This window comes from Zootoca vivipara, chromosome 6 (genome assembly GCF_963506605.1).
Source record: "Zootoca vivipara chromosome 6, rZooViv1.1, whole genome shotgun sequence".
NCBI lineage: Eukaryota > Metazoa > Chordata > Lepidosauria > Squamata > Lacertidae > Zootoca > Zootoca vivipara.
This window is the reverse complement of record NC_083281.1, coordinates 25,488,174-25,507,400: the sequence shown is the minus strand read 5'-3', so window position 1 is coordinate 25,507,400 and position 19,227 is coordinate 25,488,174. Positions and strand designations below refer to the sequence as shown.

The 19,227-nt window shown below is 46.9% G+C and overlaps 1 protein-coding gene across 3 annotated transcripts; it reads right to left on the bottom strand.

The window, feature by feature from the left end:
• Positions 1-693: 693 nt before the first annotated feature.
• On the bottom strand, positions 694-17,777 carry LOC118086499 (sialic acid-binding Ig-like lectin 14). 3 transcript variants are annotated; one of them, XM_035118148.2, is made up of 12 exons: positions 17,702-17,777; positions 15,629-15,778; positions 14,365-14,799; positions 10,330-10,641; positions 10,176-10,208; positions 9,125-9,376; positions 7,011-7,076; positions 6,636-6,887; positions 5,605-5,913; positions 5,122-5,212; positions 3,654-3,810; positions 694-3,478 (listed from the first exon to the last, which is right to left on the bottom strand). In XM_035118148.2, exons 2-12 carry the CDS (start codon positions 15,738-15,740, stop codon positions 3,281-3,283), a joined length of 2,217 nt encoding a protein of 738 aa, XP_034974039.1. In that variant the 5' UTR covers positions 15,741-15,778; positions 17,702-17,777; the 3' UTR covers positions 694-3,280. The 3 variants fall into 3 exon arrangements, with proteins under 3 accessions (XP_034974039.1, XP_034974041.1, XP_034974042.1); XM_035118150.2 differs by having other exon boundaries at positions 14,365-14,796; XM_035118151.2 differs by lacking the exons at positions 6,636-6,887; positions 7,011-7,076.
• Between the last annotated feature and the right edge of the window lie 1,450 nt (positions 17,778-19,227).

The following is a 19,227-nucleotide window of genomic DNA, read 5'->3' as shown; positions in this document are numbered from 1 at the left end:
TGGTGTTGAGCAAGGGCATGGCATGGCCCCGTTACAGCCATATTACGCCCTGAGTTGCAAGTTCCTGTGAGGTGTTGAAATGAGCTTTTTTGGGATTTTGTGGTTAATTGATTTTAGCTTTCGTATCGCTTCTGTAACCCCCCTCCCCCGCACAGCTCTTAGAACAGGGGCGGGCAACCTAAGGCCTGTGGGCCGGATGCGGCCCAATCGCCTTCTCAATTCGGCCCATGGATGGTCCAGGAATCAGCATGTTTTTACATGAGTAGAATGTGTCCTTTTATTTAAAATGCATCTCTGGGTTATTTGTTGGGAATAGGAATTTGTTCTTTTTTCTTCCTCACAATATAGTCTGGCCCACCACATGGTCTGAGGGATGGTGGACTGGCCCACGGCTGAAAAAGGTTGCTGACCCCTGTCTTAGAAACTACAGTATTAGGTTGTGTATAAATGGTTAAAATGAATGAATGAATGAATGAATGTGAAGAGCCTTCCTGGATCAGACCAGAAGCTGCAGCCAGCTGGATCCCAAAGGCAGAGCTGGAAGCTGAGTGGACAGAGACTATTGCAGCTGTGTCTGGGCAAGGCAGCAGAGAGGTGGCAAGAGACATAGTCCTGAACAGATTAATAATAATAATAATAATAATAATAATAATAATAATTTATTATTTATACCTCGCCCATCTGGCTGGGTTTCCCAAGCCACTCTGGGCGGCTTCCAACAGAAAAAATAAAATACAGTAATCTATTAAACATTAAAAGCCTCCCTAAAGAAGTCACAGCTCAGCTCAAGGACTCCAAGTGGGGCAGTGGGTGGGGCAGGTTTTCTGACCCATTTGGAGTTTACCCATGCTTCTGTTTATCAAATAAATCTGTACGTCACTCTGAGTATTTTATGGAAGAATGGATGCATTTTTTTGGACTATTTAAATGTTACGGTATGATGAACTCACAATCAGGATTTCAGCTATGAGAAACAGAAGTCATTAGATTATAATATTGTGGTTATGATAAGATAGAAAATAGGGCACAGCACAAAAAAACTCCATGGGAAAAGGGGTGGGAAGTTGACAAAAATAAGAGAAGAGATGAAATTTGTGCTATCTGTTGAAAATGCTGAAACTTAGTAAAATATAACTGATGAAAATAAATCTGTACATCAGGGATGGGGAACCTTTGGCCCTCCAATGTTGTTGGATGCAAGCTCCCATCACCTCTGAAGGGACCCTGAATCCAGCAACATCTGTAAGTTGTTGATCACACTCTTTTTTTCCCTGCATCCCCTATTTGGTAGGAGGTTTTAGAGCCCTATGGTGTTGAATTGCACACCTGCAAGCCCAGACAACGCAACATGCTCTGAAATTGTTGTGTGTGCACCATGACGACCTGGGACCTGGTAAACCAAGGACTGTAGGCAATGTTCTCTGTTCACTAGTGCAAGGAATCTTGTGCTAGCAGATGAGAGGGCAAGTTTTAATGTTGTGGCAGAGAAGGGGCACTAATGTAAACTTGTTGTGCAACAGATCATACAATCTATTGTGTGGCAAAGTTACCAGCGACCCGCTTGAGCGTTCTCTTGCACAATGATGCTCTGCTGGCACAAAATATTTTGCCAGTGGAACAAGCACACCATTTTACCCTAGTACCATATCGGATGCAACCACCTCAAGTGTTTTCTCAGCTTATCCTTCTCTCCCCTTCCCCAGTGCATACCCATCACTCTGCTTTGGGCCAAATTGTGTGCCCCATTTCTCACAGTTCTCAAAAAGAGTAGCCCCCCAAACTGCTTGCCTGAGAGAAGGCAGAGGACAGAGTCAAAATGACAGTGTTATCTCCAAGGGGGTCACAATAATGACAGGAAAAGATTAAGAAGCTTATAATCTTTGCCAAGTTCTGTTTGAGGGGGCAGTCGGTACATCCAGGAGGAAATGTCACTGCAGCACTTAGAGAAAATAGGATGAGACAGGAAATGAAAGGTCGAGGGAGGGAAAATCGATCTAAGGAGTCACCGCCATAAAGACAGCCTGAATCAGATTTATGATCCCCAACAGCTTGGGGAAGAGAACAACATATTAATTAACACAGAGACATGCATGTATACCACATGTGTGGAAGATTTTTTTTAATAAATTATTGAATGCCAGCAAATGAACCTTGTGCTCTACACAGGAAAAAATATATATTTCAGAATATACTAGAAGCGTTCTGCCCCTCCAGCAAAAGAAACAGAGCCTGAGGCAAGTGTGTGAGAGAAACTTGGGGCTTTCAAATTTTTTCAGCAGCACTTTGTGTGGCAGTTTCCTATTTACCTAATGTTGCATGGCTACGCGGGAAGAAATCTGCAAAATGCTTTTGGGTGTGGAAAGGCTATTGGGATGACCATCCTAAATAGAGAAAGGGCAGGTGCTGTATAGAACATAGCTGCCAAGTTATCCCTTTTTTAAAGGGAAATTCCATTATGCTGAATAGGCTTCCTCATGAGAAAAGGGAAAACTTGGCAGCTATGATAGAAGCACAAAGCATGTAAATTATTTCTCCGTATAAAGGCAGGATACAAGCACATCAAATAAATAATTAAGAGCCACAAAGCAAGAAAGTTAGTGAGATGTACTGGAAATACTTTTAAAAAATAGAGCTGTACAATGTAGGCTCCCCCCCCCCCGCCGCAATAATCTTTTCAAACAAAATCTTTAGAACAACTTTACCCAACTTGCTGCGCTCTAGATGTTTTGGACTACAAGTCCCAACATCCTTGACCATTGGCCATGTATCCTGGCAGATGATGGAAGCTGCAGCTTAAAACATCTAGAGGGTACCAGGTTGGCGAAGGCTGCTTTAGAAGATGGTGTGCTGTTTTTTTTCCCCTACTGAGCAGTGGAACAGTCCATGACATCACAACAGTCCAGCCAATCACTTTGGGGAGGGAAGATGTACACAGACAAAAAGGCAGGTAGTTGACAGCTGATGATGTCTACCCCGTTCAGAGTAAGTTGGTTAACTATGTCCACTACCATTGCCTTCTTCTGGTTCCTCCTTCCATGTGTAAAAACAAACAAACAAGCCAAAAACACCAGAGTTACTAAAATGGAAGACCCTTTCCACTTCCGGCATATCTAATGCTTCTCTTGCCCAGTCAATTTACTTGGTGGACACTAAATCCAGTTTGCTTATTCTTGAAGTCCAGCTCGCTTTCACACCCAGCTCCTCTTGTCAGTCAAATAACGCCCTTCCATCATGATGGGATTGTTCTCCTATTGAGAAGCAAGGTGTTTTTTTTTCCTTTTCATTCCCGTCTGATTTCTGAATATTCCACAGACTCCTCCACTGGGGGTGGAGGTCCCTTGCTTTTGAATGCCACAGTTGTATAGTGAACCTCTTCTGGTTCCTCGGCGCTTGGACTGGGAGGTCTGGCGATCTGCCTGGGTTTCGGGGTCCTCTCTCCAGCTGCTTTAGGCTGGCCAACATGGGGTGATCTTTGACCCTGAAAGGGAAGAGAGGTGTTGTGAAAAAGACCCCTCCTTGCAACATACCTTTAAAGCACTTAAAAAGCTTGTGCACCTGTTCTCTGTGTTGAAGCACCCCCTCCCAAAATATATAATACTTACCTCAGGAGGCCCAAGAGGTTGCAGAACAGCAAAGCTACATGGGATGCGTACCTGAGGTAAATAGTTGCTATAGATCAGGCTGAGGTTGTTTGCTCTCTGCTGCCCTCCATTGGCAGAATTTACATAATTAGCTGAGTTTACACAATTAGCCGAATCCACAGCCAATGGGGTGGCCACTTTCGGAGTTGCTTTCCTCTTCTTATAAAACCTAAGAGCGAAATGGTCAGAACATAGTAAGATTCTCATACACTCCTGTGATTAGAAAACCTGCATGCAGATCTTTCTCTCTCTTCCTCTACAGCGCTCATCAAAACTCATTATCTTGTTGTAGAACCTGCTGCTGAAGTCAACCAATATGATCAATTTTGGTTCATTCATTTCAGTGGGTCCACTGAGTAGAACTTAGTTGGACACAACCTGATGGATTTGGTTTCATTCTCAGTCATCTTCTGTCATCTGTCCCTGTCAGGGGGTACTCCCTACAGGGAGCCTCCCCCCGACATCCTGACCAGCACTTCGCCCAGTGACAGCACGAGCAGCGAGTCAGGAGGAGGGAATGAGGAATGGAGCAGAATGGAGGGAGGGCTCAGTGAGGCGTCCGAGCCCTGGCTACGCTCTGGGGAACAGAGCGGGCAGGAAGGGCTCAAAGACGCGTCAGAGCCTTCACACCGCTCTGGTCGAGGGACAGCGGATGAGAGGCTCAGCGAGACGCAGGGGCGGAGCAAGCAGGGGCAGGGAGAGGTCCGCCCCGAGCGACGCCCGGGGGGGGGGGGTGACAGACACTTGGCCTCCCTGGCCCGCCCCTCGCCTCCGCCCACAAATGCGCAGTCCGTTCGGGGTGCCGCTGGCCTGCGGTAGCTCCACGGTGTTCCGCACGCGCTTGGCAGCCCTTACGGGATGCCGTTCTCACGCGGCACCCCTTAACGGGCCACCGTGCACGAGTGGCGCTTTGTGGAGCCGCTGCAAGCCAGCGGCACCCCGATTGGACTGCGCACGCACTGGATCTGGCGCTATGTAGCGATGCTGCGCCCCCGGGTGCATGGCAATTTGCCGCCCCGGGTGTCACGGCGCCTCGCTACGCCCCTGGCGAGACGTCGAAGCCCAGGCGCCACCCCAGCCAGCAAGAGAGGAGACCCCTCCTTCCGATGCCCAAATTGAGGCGTGGCCCACACGTAGGGCGAAGGGGCGGCGTTTTTGGGGTGCCCAGGCTTTTATGCTGGCCCCGATGCAGACGAAAGCCATTGCCGGATTCTGAAAGTGACTAGGTGGTCATGTTTTCTGCTATCTCTGCACTGTAAATAGTATGCACAATAAAACTCAAAGACAGCGTGGACTGGAGCGTCTTTACTCGAGAGTAGCCGCAACAATCCCCTGATAGTCCCCATGATAACTTTGCATCCCCCGTTCCTTCCCAAAGTCTAACGAACTGAGCTGTCCAGGCTTGATGTTTCCTGACTTCTCAGGTGGACTGTTTTTAGAACCAGGTGGAGGGAGGGAGATCAGAGAAGGATAAACTCACTTGATCAGGCCCAGGCAGAGCAGGAAGACAACTGCTGCCAGCAAAGCCCCACACAGCCCAGAAAGGAGCAGTGCTGAATGGCTTCCTGCACCTGCAATGATAAACCAATATCTCAAAGAAAAGTGGGATTGGAAATCAGGAATCCTGGTCCCCATCCTCCTTCCTTCATTTCCCAAAAGCAGATGATTATGATTATTTCATCATTTGCTGCTCATTTTATTTTTAAACGTCTCCAAGTGGTTTAACACAAACAGGTAAAATAAATGCAAAAATTAAGATGCTATTTTTAAGTGGCATCGTTTTTCAGTAAGGGTGAAATGGGTGGAGACACCATTCTGGCAATCCCGAACTACAGAAATAAATGAAGTTCAGTTGTCATTAAATGTACTTTAGAATCAGGGTGCATATCTACAACCACTTTGGGATTTTCTAATATCGGCAAGGCTGCAAAAGTCAGGATTTCTCAGTCTGGTGGAGCCTCACCTGTTTTCAAGGAACTAAGGAGGAATTGCATGGTGTAGGTTCCCAGAGAATTGTTCCCAAGACAGATGATGCTGAGGTCGCCATTCGGGCTACCTGTCCAAATTAGGGAGCTGGTGACCTCATTCTTCTGGACTGAGGAAGAGACTTTCAGGTTTGCCGTGCTGCTGTTCTCAGCTACAGTCATCCCGCCCACTTGCCAATGGATCCGAGGTAGAGGCTTGGAGTGCAGGGAACAGTTGCAGAGGATGTCATTGTCCTTACGCCAACAGGTAGTGTTTTTCTGGTTTTTTTTGCTGAGCTTGGGGGCATCTGCAGAGACCCAAGTAGCCAAGGTGAAGAATTCATTCCGATCTAACTACCAGTAATGACAGCACCAGCTGCAATACCACAATTCATCCACAAGAGGCACCCGGGAGCAGACATTGCTGCCACCCTAGTTCCCTACTCTGTTGCATAAGGTAAAATCCTGCTTCTGTTTGCGTTCAGAAGGCAGGGAGTTTCTTTCCCCCTTGTGTCCTGTTAGAAAATAAAAGCAGAATTTACAGGAATGGTTTACAAGAACTTAAGAGCTGTGTCTCATAGAATCTTAGTGTTGGAAGGGAAACCAAGGGTCATCTAGTCCAACCCCCTGCAAGAAAGAATCTCAACTAAAGCATCCATGACAGATGGCCACCCAACCTCCAAGGAAGGAGAGTCCACCACCTCTTGTGGGAGAAAACAATGTGGTCTGGGCATTTCCAGTCACGGGGCAGCAACAATAGCAAAAGAGGCACTGAATGGGTTTCTTCTGCCCATGCTGCTATTAGAGACCCCTTAATGAAAAAGGGAGTTGGCCTCCCTAAATAGACACACTACTCTAGGCAGCTATTTGGGTGGGATGTAAATCTTGCTTGGTGTTTTCACACTGAACCTCAGATGCAGCCCAGCAGAGGACAAGGGGTGTCCTGCAACATGGGAGATCAGCATCCATAACATTTCCCCTGCAGCAGGAAGTCCCAGTGGTTGACCCAAACCCTGACTCCCTCACTCACATTCTACAAGGAGGTGGAGGAATCCCTCAGCAGAGGCTATGGCGTTCTGAGCCTGGCACTTGTAGTCACCCTGATCCTCTACTTTCACATTGACCAGCTCCAACCAGTCATCTGGCAGCTTCTTCAAGGCCCTGCCTTCCTTGAACCAGCTCAGAGTGGCTGCAGGGTTGCTATCGGCTTTGCAGAGCAGCCGCAATAAGTTGCCTTCCTGAACCGTCAACTGGGAGCCACTGGCTACTTCCCTGGGGGAACCTGTAATCACAGGAAAGTGCCGTCATGTCTGTGAAACAGCAGCTGCCCCGCTGAAGCCAGCCTTATCCTCCAGAGGAGAAAGGATCAGTGTGCTGACTTTTGCACCCTAAAACTCTCTGGTACCTCGAGCTAGTGCTGGGTCCCTCCTGTGTGCATGGGTGACATTGAACGTCATTGTCCTGGGGCGATCTGGAACAGACATATCAATGTTGAATCAACAAGAGAAGAAGAGCCTTTACATTGGTGAATGAGAGGCCCGTTGCTGTGCAAGAAAGGGCCTCCTGGTGGCATTGGACCAGCTTGCTGGAGGGGAGGGAGACCACCAATGGCAAGTAGATCCAGAAGCAATGAGAGGTGGAGCCAGAGACAGGTAGAGCCAACTAAATCCAGTTATATCGCTGCTGAGCTCTAGAAGGGTAAAATGGAGACCAAGGAGGAGAAAGCTGTCAGCCTGGGCCACCCCTTAGGCTGGTTGTAAGTAAGAAGGCAGCCAGTAGGGGCTGTCTAAGGGTGGACTGAGGTTGGTGGGTCAGTGCCCCGTTCTCCCCAATGGATCAGCCTGTACTGTCCACTGGAAGGTTGGGTCAGTAATGACTGTCCAGGAAAGTCCTCTTCCCCTGCCCACTGTACACAGAGCAGACAGAGCAAGATCTGCCAATCTAGGCTGCGTCTTTTACCTCCTGCTTGGATCTAGATCTGCCCTCCATTGTCTATAATCTCAGTGCATTTGGGGTGCTAATCTGTCACAGAGTAGACTCATTGACATGAATGAACATGACTAAAAAGTCCATTGATTTCAGTGGATCTACTCAGAGAAAAATTAGCCAGCGACATTCTGCGTGTCAAATGTTTACTTTATTCTGTTCCTGTTACTGTTGTCGTTGCTAATCAGATTACTGCATTTTTTTTGCAAAAGGAAACAGAGGGAAATAGAGAAAGAAAAAGGGCATACAGTAAATCCTTTTCTAAGCTACACACACACACACACACACACACACACTGGGTTTTTTCTGTGGGGACGCAGGGTGACACATACCCCTAAACATTTTTGTGAATCTAAGTTTGGCAGTATTTCAATATGAGTAGGAGAAAGCGAGTACCCCTAAACATATTTTTAGGGGGGGGAGCACTGTATACACACACAAACACACCATGATGACAGAAAATTGCTCATAAAAAAGACAACAGAGATTCTCAGTATGCCAAATGAATATCAGAGTACTGTACTGGGTTGTGCAACACCCCAACAGCTAAACAGAAGGCCCACAGCACCACCTATGAGACATAGAACCTAAAATGGGGAAGAGAACTTACTTTGCAAAATGACTTAGGACCCCACAAACAGCATCCTTATGGGAGCCTTTTCATTGGATAAGCAAAGGAACTATCTGAAGAAGTGTGCATGCACACGAAAGCTCATACCAAAATATAAACTTAGTTGGTCTTTAAGGTGCTACTGAAGGAATTTTTTTATTTTGCTTCGACTCAGACCAACACGGCTACCTACCTGTAACAAAGGAACTATGTTCTGCATCTCCAGGTAGCAAATAGTGAGACCATTGCCACCTGGAGATAGTCCTTCATGAGATGCTCATTGGACAAAAAGGTCTTGAAGCAACAGAAGATGGGCAGGTCGGAAAGAGACATACAGCCATTCTCTTCCATTATCCACGCAGACCTTTTCTTCCAAAACATCAGAGCCACGTCCTACACATCCTGCTTTATCGGCTGGACAGATATGTGAACAAAAACTTCTAAGTTTGGTCTTTGTATTTAATATTAGAGAGCTGTCATTCCGATAAGAGGTTGCATAAATATGCCCTCTCCTGGTGAATGAGGATACTCCCACAGATTTAAGACAAGGGTTATGTTCAGTGACTTGAATTTGTGGTTTTGCCCCTGGGGCTGCATTTATGCATCCTGAAACTAACTTCTTAGAAAACTTCTGCAAATATGTAAGCTCATCATGGGGTTCTTGAACTTGTGATGAAGCTGTCAAAAGCTGCATCACACACTACTAGGCTGACACACTGTGCAATGCAGCCACAGCCATGTACATTTGCAGAGGTCCCCTTAGTGGATCTCAGCATGACTGTGAAATAAAATTATTATCAAGTGATGGAAAAACTAAGTAGGGAAGTTTGCTGGTATTAGTTGCAGGTAAAGTCATTTGGCATACAATAAAATTTCCCAGGTTAATGCCCCCAAGGAACTTCCCGCTCCCCATCTTCTCTTACATTGCACAATCACTGAAAGATTCTTCCTGATAGAGCCATGTGGATTCTCTGCCTGACATTGATACATCCCAGCATCCTCTGATGTAATGTTGGACAGTTGAAGACTTTCTTTACTGCCCTGCATATGGTTGTTTAGGGTCTTGTTGTTCTTCATCCATGTCACGGAGGGAATAGGTTTGCCCTGAGCTTCACAAAGCAGGCTGACAGTGGCACCTTCTCGAACCACCAGCTTTTCTTTCTGTGTGGAAAAATCTGTAAGAGAAATGCAATTAGATCACAATAATAGGACCTGGGATGCCTGATGCTAATGAATCCTCACTCAATGCTCAGATGTTCTTGTGTATTTTGAAGAAGGATGGTTGACACCAGATCTGCAGAAGTGGGGATTCAAATCTTTGCAATGATTATTAATTATAATTGGTTCAAGACAGCTTTGGGCCATAGTTTTGCAAAAAGAGAAATAATCCCTTCATTTCTCTGCAAGTTCAACTGGTAAGAGAAAAAATAATAATACCCCCAGTTTTGCCTTCCATAGGGAAAACTTGGGCCCATTTCTTTTCCTTCTCATTCCACTTAATGCAAACATGGGATTCTTACAAAGTGCAAAAAACCAGTTACACAAACATTAAAATATAAACACCCACAATTTAAATATGCAATAGAACAGTCCCATTCAATAAAAAACCCACGGCAATTAAAAGAGGAGACTCAGGTCTTGCCTGAAGGATGCTACTGTGGGGAGTGAATTTTGGTTCGGGTGCAAGGATATGTGCATAGCATGGCATGGCTGCTGGAAAGATCCAGTGAGCCCAGCTCCTCCCTGCTACCGTCCAGTTTGTCTTCAACTCCCCCCCCAAACCACCATCCTGGACTCTGCCCCAACTCCCAGCCATCTCTAAAACCCTTCCTCCTGCAGAATCCCCACTCTCTAAAACCCTTCCTCCTGCAGAATCCCCACTCTGAGATTCCTAAGCAGTTATTGGTTGTCCAGCAGAGCAGAGCTCAGTGAGGATGGGGATGTGCAAAAACACTTAAGAGTTTTGTATCTTACCAGGCCTTGTGATTCTGATGTCCTGAGGTGGGTCTGAAACATAAGAAAACAGTGAGGGGAGCATGAAAGGGCTAAATTAGCTTGCATGGGGTAGAAAGAACTGTTGGCCATTCAGGGGAAGGGGAAGCAGTACTGCGCTGTGGAAGCTACTCACAGATCACTTCAAGAGAGATTGTATTCTCAACTGTTTTCCCAACTTCAGGATATCTGACACGGCAAGTGAGGGTTCTGCCTTGAGTCTGCAGAGTGGGTGTGAAGGTGAAGCCAGAAGCAAAGGTCCAGCTCCCATTATTGTGCTGATGGTTCTGTGCACTTGTTGTTCCTTGCAAAGGAGTACTCCATGAGATTTTAGGCTGGCTCCATAATTCTTTCCATGGGCAAGTCCCTGGCGCCTGGCAGATGAGGGTGACGCTCTTCCCCAAAACCACCTCCGATGAGTTCAGGATCTTTGGCTTCTCTGCCAGCACTGAGAAAACAGAAGTCCCCAGGATGGGATCAGAAGAAAATTCACAGACTAAATTAAGTAGGGAGCAGGATACAGGAGTCCTGAATTATGGATGGTCACCAACACTACTTTACCCCCTACTTTGTAACAAATCCTGCCCTTCTTTTGTTTGACCTTTAACAATAATTTTATGTATCTCTCTTGTTAGCCTAATTTCCCATGCAATGTCCTGCTTTCTCTACCAATGTTGGTCAATGTTTCTGCTCATTGTGGACTCAGCTTGGAGAGGGAGAAATCTCAATGGCTGCCACTATGCTGCTGAACATGATGTGTGATGATGCTTCAGGATCCTGAAATTGGAGGACAAAGCCAGATGTGATTTGGGAGACACAAGAAGAAAAGAGGGGGGAAATGACAACTTGAATGTAGCAGCCACAGGGGGGATCTGTCTTTCATCAAAAGAGGAGCACAAAGTAAGGAGGGGTCACTTAACCTTTGAACTATTTTTTTCTGAAGCAAAACCCAAACTGCTCACTTGCATACAGGGGAATAAGAAGCAGGTCTGTATATCTTTTGCTGCAGGGTGAGGAGCTTGGGGAGGGCAATTTCTAGGGACTCAGCTATACAGTTGCAAATAAAACGTTTCAAGTATGTTGCAAAGTGATATATAGAAATTTGGCACTAGATGGCGATGGTGAGCCATGGCAAATTCCATACATTTTTCAAAACGTTTTTTTCAAAAAAGCATTTCCTGAGAATTTTTTTTAATATGTGTGTAGATTCCACCTAGGAAACATGGAAACAAATTCAGAACTGCCCTGGCCACACTCCCCACCCCCTCCACGCACACACCTTCTTCCAGGAATGGGTTGTTGAACTGCAATAATGTGTCTAGAGGAGACTCTTGAGAGTCCCATGGACTGCTAGAAGATCAAACCTATCCATTCTTAAGGAAATCAGCCCTGAGTACTCCCTGGAAGGACAGATCGTGAAGCTGAGGCTCCAATACTTTGGCCACCTCATGAGAAGAGAAGAATCCTTTGAAAAGACCCTGATGTTGGGAAAGATTGAGGGCACTAGGAGAAGGGGACGACAGAGGACAAGATGGTTGGACAGTGTTCTCGAAGCTACGAACATGAGTTTGACCAAACTGCGGGAGGCAGTGCAAGACAGGAGTGCCTGGCGTGCTATGGTCCATGGGGTCACGAAGAGTCGGACACGACTAAACGACTAAACAACAACAATGTGTCTAGCTTGCTTGGATGGAAAGAGGTGGATGACCATGTAGAAACAGCTGACATTTACCTGAATGCCATATAGCCGACACAAGCCTGGCTTCCATATCACCTTAACCCTAGCTGAACTATTGATTGAAGGTGAATGCACAATGTGTTGGTGCAAGGGACCCAAATCACAGGTGTTTTGCTCCTGTCATGTTGCCAGGAGCTAAGCCATGGTTTGGCAGAATGTTAATCTAAACCAGTGGTTCCCAATTAGCTAATTACCAAGGACCCCCTATTTTTCAAAAGCCAAGCCATGGACCCCCTACTTTTGGACATTTTGATAACTCTATGGTAGTGACCTCTGCAAAGCAATTTTTGAACAAAATGTGGTGTAGCCTCTAATAAGGTATACTAAAAAAAAAACAAAGTAGGGCTGAGCGATATCTGGTTTTGAACATTGTGATATATCAGCAGCTAAATGTTCCGATATCACAATGTTCCGATATATCACAATGTTCCGATATATCACAATTTCTGAATTTGGAGATTGGGCGTGGGGATGAGGGAAGGAGCAGCCGCAGAGATTGGATGGCTGGGGGGAGGAGAGGAAGCGGAATCACCTCCACTGCATGGTTTCAGTGGGAGGGGGCAGGGAATGCATAAAGCCATTGTCATTGGGGCAACCAGTGAATATGCACATCCACTGCGGCTGCTGCTGCTGCTGCTTTCCTACTGACAGAGAAAAGCTGCTCCGAGTCAGTGCCACAATTCCTTGAAGTCATGACAGCCAGCTGCCCTGTTCTCCATCAGTGAGAGGAGAAGGCAGCACCTCGCAATCAGCTGCCCTGGTCTCCCTTGGCGTGAGGGAAGGCGGCTCAGATCAGCAGTGTTATCGGCTGAGATCATCATGCGATTTAGGTGGTGCCTTGAAATCGTCTGCCCTGCTCTTCCTCGTGTGAGGAGTGATATATTGCTGTGTATTACTGGGTCAAAATCGTTATTGTAGTGTGATTTAAAAAATGATTTTGGCCAATTTATTGAAAAATTGCACAGTGAAACAGACCATAGAATTTGTGATATTACCATGCAAAAATGACAAAAAATTAGTTGGGGAAAAGGCAAGGGATGGGGCTGCGGAGCCCCTGTGTGTAATCCATGGACCCCTAATTGGGAACCATTCTAAACTCAGATTCATGATTTGTTTCTCTCCCAAAGAAACCATGAGCTGTAACATAGGCTTGCTTTTTAGCTCATTGCTCATGGTTTTTTGGGGGGCTCAGACATTAAGCTGAGGCTTAATCTCCTGTAAAGTCACCTGCCCCACACCAGCAAGGGGAAGGTTCTCCACCTCCATGCTGACCTCCATGCTTAGCTCTGTGCAGAACAGCAGCAGGAGAAACAGGGGAGGAGCATAGTGCCCCTAATTTTAGCCCTATGCCTCAACCCACTGTGCACTCACTTTAAAACCAATCAGCTATGGGGAAGTGACCTGAGTTTGGGGCCTAGACAAAGATAAGAGGCACATCTGTTCTTCTGCCCACATTTGCTTGAGGCTCCATCCATGTGTGCTTCTGGTCCTGCCCACCTGGAAGGTTTCCTCTAACGGAAGAAATGTCCCCCACCCCAAGCACCCTCTGGTCCTAGAATTCAGGATGCAGTGGATTAGGACAGCATTCCAGATCTGCACTGAGGCTGATTTCAAAGGTGGCAAGAGAATACCTCTCTGCTTCTCCTGCCATTGAGAAAGCTGTGGAGAGATGCTGGGGGAAGGAGAAGAAGCAGGTGATGGGATGGCAGCTGGAAGTGAGGGAGAAAATGCCTCGTGTTTCCTGTTTCTCCAGACTGTCAGCATGGAATCCATGAGACAGTTCTTCCCTCTAGTGAGGTGTATGAAGTACCGTATTTCCCTGTGTATAACACAACCCCTATTTGGGGGGACTCCAAATAAAGAAAGGGGGGGGAGATTGCCCAGAATTGTTGAGCTTCTTGGGGGGAGAACTGCCCAGAGTTCACCTGTCTGGGTTAAAACCACTATTACACATTGCTGAAGCTACCAATCAACTACCAATCTCATCACCACCAGCAGCAGTCAATCGCCCAGCCAATTGTCGCAGCGACAGCCAATTGATGCCAGACCTGGCCGCAGCCACCAATCACCCGCCCAAACGCCACTTACTATTTCTGGCTCAAGGCAGGAACCAATCCCCCGTCCACCCAATGCATTATCCTTGTATAAGACAACCCAAAAAATTTAACATAATTTTATAATAACAAAACCTCGTCTTATACATGGAAAAGTGGGGTATTCAGACATTTGGAGATGCAAATGATCTAATTTTGGCATTACAATAATGGAGAGGAACAGGAAATGTGAAGCACTTGTACCTCCTGTCCCTTTCGCATCAGCAAAATGTCTAGAAGCTTAGGCATATTTGTAGGCAGAGCCTTTTCCCCCTTTACAGCATGAAAGAGCACAAAACAGGGAGTGAGGAAGCAAATAAAGAAGTAGGAAACCTCTTACCTGTCACAGAAACATCAGGTAAAATATAATAAAAACGATAGCTGAATTTTAAGATCTGTCCTTTCTCAATTCGAAAATAGTACTGCCCTGCATCCTGAAACTGAGCATCATTGATGCTAAAGGAGCAGTCACCTTCTGCTGGGTTTCCAGTCAACTGGAAACGATTCCCAGCAAATGAGGCAATGTGTTGAGCATTGTCACTACTGGCAACAACACTACCACTATTTTCATGCCCGGTGTTGCGAATAGTGGACCCAGCACCATCGTTCTTAATCCAGTAGGCGTATAATTTCCCGGGATACGGATCCTCAGAAGTGGTTGAGGACTGAGTGGGATAAGTGAAGTTGCAGGGAATGTGAACGCAGAGACCTCTCTGCACGGTGACAGCCTTTAGCGCTTTAAGGTCGTATCCTGGGTACTGACTCTGCAGACCTGCTAAAGGAAAGAAGGAAGGTGTTCACTGGTTTGTGGGCAGATGCTTAGAGAAGGCCAGTTTTGAAGCTGACCCTCTTGCCAGCGTACTGTACACCTCAGGGAGCATCCTGCACAGTCAACAGCATAAAAACATCAAGGGTTGTCTGGAGCAGCAGTGCCTGGGGATTATGGTGGGTCTCCAGTCCCAGGACTTCCCACCCACCCACCACAGCAGCAGGACCTCAGGGGGAAGCATTTCCTGGGCCTGGACAAGAAGGAGGAGAACATTCGGGTGTCCATCTAGTTTTACTCTGATGGGTGGTGGGTTTCTAGAGTCCCAGACAGGAACCTCTCCCAGCCCTTTGTGGAGATGCTGGGGGTTTAACTTGGGTATTTTTTGCAATTCATTCATTCATTCCCCACCTTTTTCCTGACAGGGACTCATGGTGACATACAGATAAAAATAAGAACAGCTAAAAACATTTAAAAAACAATAACTGAAAACAATTAAACATTAAAGCTATATACACACAAACACACACTTTAAAATATACAGATAATTTCAAGAAAAATAGCACGGCACCAGCCCTTTCATCACAAGCAGTCAGTTTCCAAACTTAGCCATGGCCTTTCCCTCTTAGGAAGCAACACTCAGAAAAACACATTTTCTCATTTCTGTACACCAAGGATGGCGAATATGTGACCCTTCAAAAGTTGAGGGACTCCGGCTCCCATCTTCCTTGAGGGTCGGCTTTGCTGGCTGGGGCCAATGGCATCTAGAGTCTAACAATATCTGAACAATATTCAACAAAGGCTGAAGGTTCCCCAGTGTCTTGTCAACCATATCTACCTTTGCAGAGAATGGGAAGGATCAACAGTGTCACCGTCGCCATGGATGAGGCTGGGTTCTTCACCCCCCAGGTGAGGCTCATGAGTTCTCTGGTCCTTCTGCCTCTTGGCATCTTTTTTGAACTGGAGCCTTTTTTCTGAGGCTGGAGCTCTGGGGCAAAGAAATAAGAGAAAAGGAGGGTGAGGCACTAAGTGAGCAGCACTGGCTGAAGCAGGGAAGGTGCTTGGAACTCATAGTTTTGGAAAGAATAAAAAATCTCCAAGCAGCATTAGCCACAAAGTCTCTCATTCCAATGCCACAATCTAGCATGTGCTCAGATGCCAGGCTCACAAGGGCCACCAGCCCCAGCCTCAGTTTCCCCATTTCTAACATTCCCAGCATGCTTGCACTCCTGTCACAGTGACATCTACACTGGTCATGTTCACAGAATGGAAAATGGCAGGATTCCCCAAGGACGTGCTCTGTGGGGAGCTGGCATCAGGCACCAGGCCCAGTGGCGGACCAGTTGGTTCTCTGATCCTGCCCTCTACTAGCATATGAGCTCAGGAAGCTTTTTCATAAGGGGGTGCGGGAGAGCTGAGGGAGTCTCCATACTGGTACACACAGAGACAGACACACACTGAGTGGAGCCAGTTACTTTGCACAGGCACCAGTGGAGTCAAACACATGAGGCAGCTCACACCCTGGTGAGAAGGCCGCAGTGGAATCCAAGCTGAAGAGCCAAGTGCATCTGCTTTTTTGTGATTTTTGGACAGCAATGAGTGAGGAAGAAGGAGAAGACTGAAAAGGAAGAAGGACCCAATTGCCCCCCTCCCGGGCGATCCAGGGCTACCCTGACCAGCTCTGGACCAATTCCAGATTGACCCAGCAAAGCTTGATTCCATTCAGGATCCAGGATCTATCCAGTCAGGATGCACAGTTTTTATGCCAACAAACATTTTAAACATACACATCTCTAGACATTTTCAAAGGGCTCATATTTAACTAATCTCTTCATCCAACGGCCAAATGACACGCAATGCAGGAGATCTCTGCTTCAAGACAGTCAATAGGAACCCCTGAAATAGATGGGGACCCCAGCATCATCAAGGAAAGGCAGCTGATTGGTTCCCTCTGTCTCCCTCCATGTTGTTTCCACAGATGAAATTCCTCATCTCTGGTAGCTATTTGTCATCCTTGTGGAGCAAATAGCAGCTTGCGGGGGGGGGGGGGATGAGCCCTCACTGATGTGGAAATGTGGAGAACTAAAGACAGGGGAAATGAGACGCTGAGAGAGAAACCAGGGGAGCTTGAAAGTGGAGATCTGTATCTAGAAACACAGCACAAATGCTAGTCTGGATGAGCTCTTTGTTGTGTGTTGTTGCACCTGCATAATAAATGCAAGAAACAGGAGAACGACCCATCCCAGAACCTTCCCACTCATGGCTGTGTTTTGTTCTGCAATAGTCGCCCTGGGTGAAAACAGTCTCTTTTGCTCCTTTCTCTGAGATTGGGAGAGAGAGAAAGAGAGAGAGAAAGAAAGAGGGGGGAAAGCCTTCTTCAAAACCAGGGCGAGCCCAAGACATTTTGATGCTTGAGGTGGAGCAGGAAATGGCATGCGTGCGCGCGCGCACACACACACACACACACACACACACACACACACACACGTGCACAGTACCAAAGACAAGGCAAGTTATTTTGACACAACACCTTAAATCAGTTTTCCGCCTGAAGCAGCTCCCTCACCCTGCCCAATAGTAGGGTTGGCTCTGCTCACCAACCCTCAAGAGAACCTCCCAAACATCTGCTTACTGAACCACTTCTTCAGAACCATTACTGTACCGCTTTGGGTGGGGTTCAAAGTAAAGACAACTAAGACATTTTGGCCAGTGTGTGCACCATACCTTTAAAACACATCTTAAGCACATTTTCTGCCCCAAGGAATGGTAGCTTGCCTCTTACAGATCCAGAATTGAGAGCCGCTTCAAAAAATGACCATTCGCAGTATTTTGGGGGGACAGGGGGAATGTGTTTTAAATGTATGGTGGTACACAATACAATTCCCTGTCCAGACCCAGAATTTCTCCTGACCTGTCCGTTCCGACTTGCAGCGAGAGATGCACCTCCTGGTTGCCTCTGTCTTTCCGCCTGTGGTCCTGACCCTCAATGAGAATTCTGCTAAATTCAGAAGGGGAAATAATAGACAGGAACCAGAAAAGCAGAAGTCTCTGCAAAACGGCTTTTGCAAGCAGGATGAGGAGGTGGGGGGGGGACGGCTTTCTCAGGCATTTCCCCCTTCTATCATATATGAAATCTCAAGATATCACAACTGAAGCTTGACATTAGCTTCACTCTGGGTGGATAAAATATATGGTGTATTGGTTAGGGTGTTGATTCAAATTCCATGCTCAGCCATGAAGTTTGCTGGTTGTTCTCAGGCCAGCCAGACTTTCTACCTAACCCACCTCGGAGGGTTGTTGGGAGGATAAAATAGGTCAGAGCAGAGAAACATGTTTGCCAGCCTTAAACTCTTTGCAGAGTGGGGATTGGAATATTAATGCAATAAGCTGGGGGTGGGTTTAAAGAAAAGGAAATGCAAAGCAGTAATCCTGGCCACTTTCACTAATGCTCTTCCCTTTAAAATTGGGGTATTGTCAAATCCTGGTTCTCCTGACCCTTTAAAAAGGTTTGCTCACACACACTGCAAAAGTGCCATGCTTGGGAGACTCCAGCCACTAGCCATCTCAGTTGGCTCAGAGGCATCTAGCCATTAAAAAAAACCCGAGCACATGCAAATTGCCACATGCAAATATGTGCCATGGGCTTGTGCCCCAGGCAGCAAGTAGCTGGAAGCAGGGAGTGGGAATAAATGGACAGCTCTCCCCAATAACACCAGAACTCAGGAACATCCAATGAAGCCGAATGCTGGAAGATTCAGGGCAGATAAAAGAATGCTGTGCATAACTATGGAACTCACTCCCACAGGACAGACAGCTTTAAAAGAGAATTAGACAAATTCATGGAGAGGGCTGTCAAAGGCTACTAGCCATGATGGGGATATTCAGTTGCCACTGTCAAAGGCAGATTCCCAGTTCCTGAGAATCACAGCTTAAATGGGTATCTAAGTGCCTTACCTTTACCAGTAGAATTAAATCTACAATGGATTAGTCCACTGCAACCACCTCCAGAATTTAGAGCACCAGAACTCTACGGTATGCTAATTGGGGTTGGGGGGCAGGAGCCCAAGAGGCAGTGCCTCCGTGCGCTCCCCCCCCATCTCCTCTGCCTGGGTTGCGTGGTGGCAGCTTCAAGCGAGATCTTGCCAAAAGCTGGCACCCCGCTTCTGGCACCATTTCTGCACCAGCAGCAGAGGCGGTGAGGGGCCCAAGGGGAGATGCCACCTCTGCCCAAGGCAGCTACCTCTCCCCACCTTATGGGTGGGCTGGCCCAGGAGGAGAAGAGATGTAACTGGGAGTGGAAGGGAAAGAGGTGGCAGGATAGTCCAAATCCCATTTCAAAGCAGACAAGAAAAACCATTCTGACCCACTTGCCTTGGTTGTGGAAAAGAAACAGCACAGAAGGATTCTGGCATGCTACACTTACGATTCTTGGGAATC

What these genes read in the sequence shown, in the direction of transcription:
- LOC118086499 (XM_035118148.2), bottom strand. Translation starts at nt 15,740, where the DNA reads ATGCCAAGAGGCAGAAGGACCAGAGAACTCATGAGCCTCACCTGGGGG. An exon ending in AATCTCTCTTGAAGTGATCT is followed by an intron (nt 10,209 to 10,329) that starts GTGAGTAGCTTC and finishes CTTATGTTTCAG; the next exon opens with ACCCACCTCAGGACATCAGA. An exon ending in GGACCCAGCACTAGCTCGAG is followed by an intron (nt 6,888 to 7,010) that starts GTACCAGAGAGT and finishes CTGTGATTACAG; the next exon opens with GTTCCCCCAGGGAAGTAGCC.